The sequence below is a fragment of the Sitodiplosis mosellana genome, unplaced genomic scaffold (genome assembly GCF_009176505.1).
Source record: "Sitodiplosis mosellana isolate CC-2019 unplaced genomic scaffold, AAFC_SMos_1.0 Smas_scaffold_3910, whole genome shotgun sequence".
Classification (NCBI taxonomy): Eukaryota; Metazoa; Arthropoda; class Insecta; order Diptera; family Cecidomyiidae; genus Sitodiplosis; species Sitodiplosis mosellana.
This window is the reverse complement of record NW_022599152.1, coordinates 3039-9176: the sequence shown is the minus strand read 5'-3', so window position 1 is coordinate 9176 and position 6138 is coordinate 3039. Positions and strand designations below refer to the sequence as shown.

Here is a 6138-nt window from a genome sequence, read left to right as displayed (position 1 = left end):
ACATTTCTGTTAGAGTATTGTGGGAAGATGTTAATTTTATGAATTTCTGCAGTGCACAAGAAAAAAAGTTGTTTGTACGGTGGGCTTGGTCTATGAGAGTCAGTTCAATATCATGATAATAACGTATTGAAGAATCATAAATTGCCCGTGAGCGCCACTGTCTTTATTAAGACAATGATTACTGAGGTCAACGGTGTTGCTAAATTCGCAAAGATGTCCATGAAATCGATTAACTGCGCAGAGGAAAAACCAGACGAAGAAGCTCAATATATGGTCGAGGAAACCGAGAAAATCGAGGAAACGAGGAAACTGAGGACACTAAAGTAATATATAGATTATTTTAAAATATTTTGGTTTTTGATTACAATTTCAAATTATTTTGTTTCCATTCACAGTGTGGAGATGCTTCAACAGCCGATGTCAACAATGAATTTGCTGAAAAGACATACTAAGATTGGTGTGGACTTGGCACTCCAAATGCTCCCTAAACAAGGAATCGCAACGTTAGGAGTAGTCATTCGATATTAAATCCACAGGTAAGAGAAATCTCATTTTCATTCTTTGTTCCAAACATATTGTTCGTTGTACTCGAACTATAGCTGCACAGCTAATAATATATTATTTGTAGTAACGCAGTGAATGAGTGAACAGTATGAGTGCTGGTAAACGACTGATTTATTGTACGATTCTTAATACTAATGAACAATAGCTGTCAGTGTCAGTGATGACAGATACTTATGCTACATCTCCCTTTTTCTAACTGTGTCCTTTGCCTCCCTTTTTTTCCAAAAATATATGTATATGTTATTTATTTTCATTTACTAAATGTATTCTTAATCTCAATTCAAAGAAGGCAGGAAACAATATTCAAGAGAAATAATCTAAGCTAAATGAAAAAAAAAATTGAATGAAAATTTTACTTCAAAAAACAAGATTTCAATAAATAACACCAATTAATAAGTTCGGCCACTCCGTGTGCATTTTCGATGAACGTGGGCTATCGGTGTTTGATTTGTTTTGTCTTGGTTCGTGTTTTCATTAAATATTCGAATGTGCCGTGTGTTCCGACGATAGTCTCGACCGTTAGATCGAACAACATATGACCGTGGTGTATCGTGTTTATCAACAACGTTCCCGTGTTGCCATTTGTCGTTGTTTCTGAATAAAACGCTTTGTTCATTTTTTAAGTCGAGGTTTCTCGGCTTGGCACATTTGTCGTAATATGATTTACAGATCTTTTGCTTTGCTTGTTGTTGTTTTTCGACGTCAATGCATAATTCGGGTCGAAATTTATCGATGTGCATTGGCAATTCAGTTCTCAAATTTCGATTTTGAATTAGCTGAGCTGGCGAATATGACATGTTTTTGGTTGGTGTGGTGCGGTATGCGAGCAATGCTCTGAGAATATCTTCTTCATTCTCTGACTTCCTTAAAATATTTTTACAAATACCGACCGCTTTTTCAGCCATTCCGTTTGACTGTGGGAAATTAGGGCTGCTTGTAATGATTTCAATATCATGCTTTTTTGCGAATTGTTTGGTTTCATAAGAACCCATTGGCATATTATCTGCAATTATTATATGTGGGTAACCAAATGTAGCGAATAGCCTTAATAATTCTGTATTTACATGATGAGCAGTTTTGCCTTTCAATTTAACTAATTCTATCCACTTCGAATAGAAGTCAACTACGACAAGAAAACTCTTTGATTTAAAATCTAAAATGTCGCATGCAATTTTCTTGAACGGTTCATTCGGAATGTCATGTGGCAAGAGCGGCTCTTTTTGAATTTTCGGCGCATTCTCTTGACAAATAATGCAATTTGAAACTGTTTGCTCTATTTCATTGGAAATGTTTGGCCAGAATACTGAATTTTGGGCACGTTTGAGCGTTTTGTTTATGCCGAAGTGCGGCTTATGCAATTGGTGCAAAATTTCTTTTCTCATGGATTTTGGAATGATTATTCGTTGTTTATAGAACAGGATTTCGTCTTCGAGCAATATTTCGGACCTGAGTCTATAAAAATATCTCGTGGATGGATCGCATTTGTCTTTATTATTTGGCCATCCGAATTTGCAATATTCCTTGATTTGCTTTAAAATTTCATCATTGTTCGTCTCTTGCTGTAATTCGATTTTACGCGCGTCTGTCACGTTAATCGACAAGATCGACTCAGTAATTGATTGATCTTCCGAAACCTTTTCACTTTTGCTCATGTATCTCGATAGATAATCCGCTAAAACTATCGTTTTGCCAGGTGCATGTTCAAGAATTATGTCATAATTGAGTAATTTAAGTCTCATTCTCTGTAGTTTTGCTGACGCTATTTTGTGTATTTCTTTATTCATGATTCCAAGAAGGGGCTTGTGGTCGTTGACAATTCGCACTGTTCTGCCGTAAGTGTAGAAATGAAACTTTTGGCAGGCGAAAATAATTGACAACATTTCTTTTTCAATTTGAGAGTAATTTCTTTCAGAAGCGGTTAGGCTGCGTGACGCAAACGAAATTGGTTTGCCATCTTGAATCAAACCACATCCTAAGCCACCCTGTGACGCATCACATTGAATAATTAACTCTTTTGAAATGTCGAAAGGCACGAGAATTTCCGAATTAAGAATGCATTTTTTGATCTCATCGAACACTTTGTCATGTAACTCTGTCCAAAGGAAAAGAACATTTTTCTTTATCAATTCACGCAACGGAGCCGTTCGATCTGACAAATTAGGTATGAACGGAGTCATGAAATTCACAACTCCAAGAAATGTTTGTAAATCATTTTTGTTCTTTGGTCGTGTCATTTCAGCAATAGCTAAAAGACGTTCTGGATCAGGCTTGATTTGATTATATGAAAAAATGTGACCTAAATATTTCACTTCTTCTAATGCAATTTGTGCTTTGTTTATGTTGAAGCGTACATTTTTCTCTCTTGCGCGGTCCAAAACCTTTTTCAATACTTCATCGTGCTCTTTTCGTGTGCGACCCACTATTAAAATATCATCAAAATAAATCATTACATTTTCAATGTCTCCAAAGTTCTCAAAATTCAATTGTTGAAACACGCCAGGAGCGGTTTTTATCCCAAATGGCAATCTTAAGAATCTGTAATTTCCATAGGGAGTTGCGAAAGTGCAAAGTTTTTTCGATTCTTCATCTAATTTAACGTGCCAGTAACCATCTTTCAGGTCTAATACTGTGAAATATTTCATGCCATTTAATTGTGATGACACATCTTCAAAAGTTGGAATAAATGCGTGTTCATTGAAAATACTTTTATTTAATTCACCTGGATCGATGCATAATCGCAGTGATTTTCAGCGTCTTTTTTCTCAACGGTGACTAAATGATTCACCCATTCACGATAACCGGTAGCCTTTTCGATTATTTTATTCGCAACTAATTCATCTAATTTCATTTTTAATCTGTGTCTAATTGCCAATGGTACTCTACGCGGTGCGTCAGCGATTGGTGTTGCATTTTTGTCAACGCTGATTTTGTATTCGCTATTGAAACATCCGAGGCCTTTAAACAAATCAGGATAACTTTTCAACACAGACTCTTTGTCAAGGCTAACTTGATCTAGTCATAATTTTTTAGTTTGATACGCGGTATTTGTGAATGTGCGCGATTCAACTGTTGGCGAGACTAAACCAAACTGAATGCATGATTTCAAACCGAGAATAGGCATTATGTCAATATCAACAACAGCTGTTTTCATATCACATGACTTTTTGTTAAATTTGCCAAGCAGAGAACACATACCGACTGGTTTCAATTTTTCCCCGCTGAAGGCTCGTAATTTGACATTCGTTCGATGCAATTCGATCTCCGTTCTCAACTGAAGGAACACACTCAGTGGAATCACATTGACTTGGGCACCGGTGTCAATTTTAAATGCAACCAATTGTCCTCCAATCCATATCTTCTCAATCCACGGATAGCTCACTTCATCGTCATCATCTTCAATGGCGTAATCCTTTTCAATTGATGAAATTAAAAATTCTTCATTATCACTAATATCACAATTTGATTCATATGCTGAAACGGCTGAAACATTTTTAGATCTACAAACAGAACTGTAATGATTTTTACGTGAACATGCTGTACAATTTTTACCGTAGGCTGGACACTGTCTAATCTTGTGTGTTAATGCGCAATATTTACAATTTACAATCATTTTATCAGACCTGTCAACGTTGCTTGTGTTACCATTACGGTTTGTGTTGTACGTTTGTTGTTGTTGCTGTCCTCTTCCTTCATTCGCACAGTCGCTTCGATTTGCTTTGCTGCTGCCGCTGTTGTTGCCACTTTGGTACTGCTTAGTGTTGTTGTTGTTGGATTTGTGCTGCTTGCGGTTTTGTGTGTGTTTTTTACCGGCCACGTGGCTGCTTTCTTCGAATGCATTCACAGAGACTGTTTTATTCATGCTCGTCATTTGCTCGCTTGTCGCTTCGTGCGTGCGGCACTTATCCACTGCTTTGGTGTAGTCGAGGTCGGAAATTTCGAGTAATTTTCGCTGTAGTCGTTGGTCGTTCACTCCCATGACAATTTGGTCTCTGAGCATTTCGTTTTCTTTGTCGCCGAATTCACAAGTGCTCACGAGCTGCCTAATGTGAATCAAAAACGTATCGAATGGTTCACCATCATTTTGCTTTCTTTGGTAGAACCTGTATCGCTCGTAGACTGTGTTCTTTTTTGGTGTGCAAAAATCGTCAAATGCCTTCACCACTTCTGTGTATGACTCTTTTTCGACTGCTGTCATGTTAAATGAATCGAAATTTCTCACGGCCTCTTCTCCGACAGCATTGAGCAGGAGGTTGATTTTAACTTTGTCATTTTTTTCAGTCAACTCACCCGCAATCAAAAAAATGTCGAAGTTTCGTTTGAATCGTTTCCAGTTTTCACTCAAATTGCCTTCAAATTTCAATTTTGCAACTTTCGTCAAATTCTCACTCATCTTGCTTGTTGAAGTCCGGTTTTCAGTCACTTGTTCGATGTCGCTATCTTCTTCAGAGTCTGGCAATTGATATTGCGCTGCTTCATTCAGTGCTCGGCTTGATGCATTGGCTCGTTGTAGTTGCCTTATATCCCGCAGACTCATCAACCGTTTTGGTGCTCGTTCTATCCCTAATTTTTCGTTTCTTTTTTCTCGTTTCTTTTGTTTTGACCAACTTGCGGCGTATGATGCACCAGAACGTGTTCTCATTTATGCGTGAATTTAACGTTGCGACAGAAACTTGCAAAATCAATCATAATTTCCAAACGTCCATGTTGAAAATATAAAGAAGCGAAGTCTGCAAATCTGGATCGGGCAAATAAAACAGCTACCTGGTTCAAGTTAAGAATTATACTGAACATTTTATTTAGAGTTTGATTTCTATTTATACTATTTTCTATTCTAAGTGCAGTTGCACTTCACAATACATTTCTTATCAACTTAGTTTTCCTCCCACTACAGTCGATTTCATCGATATTGGCAATACTCATTACTTTGCTCAAATTCAATCAGCGCGTAACTAATTAACAATAGCATATTGTTCTCTCTTGCCACATTTCTTTACTTCCGCGTTGCACATATACCTTAATTAATATTTCACTGTTCTTTACTATGAATCAAGAGCATTGACCCGCTCTTCTCGATATCGTGCGATTCTTTCTCACAAACTGTTCATTCTCTAATCAACAATATTATTTCAGTCAAATATGAATTCTAAATATCCAATTATTTCCAACACTTCCCCTGAATTTATATTTACAAGACTGTAATAAATTGTTCAAATTATTTCACCAAATAATATATGATTCTATTTCTCTTTTATCTGTTGCTACCACTGCGCAACTTTCAAAATAATGTTTATCACTATTCCACATAAACAATGTCGGTTACCCATCATTTTACTTCCCCTGTAAAATATATTACTTTATTCAAAAATTCCCGCGTGATCTAATTCAAAAAAAAAACCGCTTCTAAAAATCATAAATCCAAAATTTTTCAATCGAAACAAAGTATCCGTTTGATTATTAAATAATCCCAATTTAAATTTTCGTTTCAATCATGTCGAACGTTTCGATATATTTCCCCGCAAATTCTGGTGAAGAATCAACTTGTAAAAGAATAAAAAAATTTGTTAAGCAAAATTG

The 6138-nt window shown here is 36.4% G+C and overlaps 1 protein-coding gene across 1 annotated transcript; it reads right to left on the bottom strand.

Annotated features, from left to right (window-relative positions):
• Positions 1-1231: 1231 nt before the first annotated feature.
• On the bottom strand, positions 1232-3175 carry LOC129571991 (uncharacterized protein K02A2.6-like; the record flags this gene model as incomplete). The annotated part of the gene is made up of 2 exons (XM_055451890.1): positions 3162-3175; positions 1232-3099 (listed from the first exon to the last, which is right to left on the bottom strand). Coding segments are annotated over exons 1-2 (1882 nt in total), but the record flags the coding sequence as incomplete, so codon positions are not given.
• Between the last annotated feature and the right edge of the window lie 2963 nt (positions 3176-6138).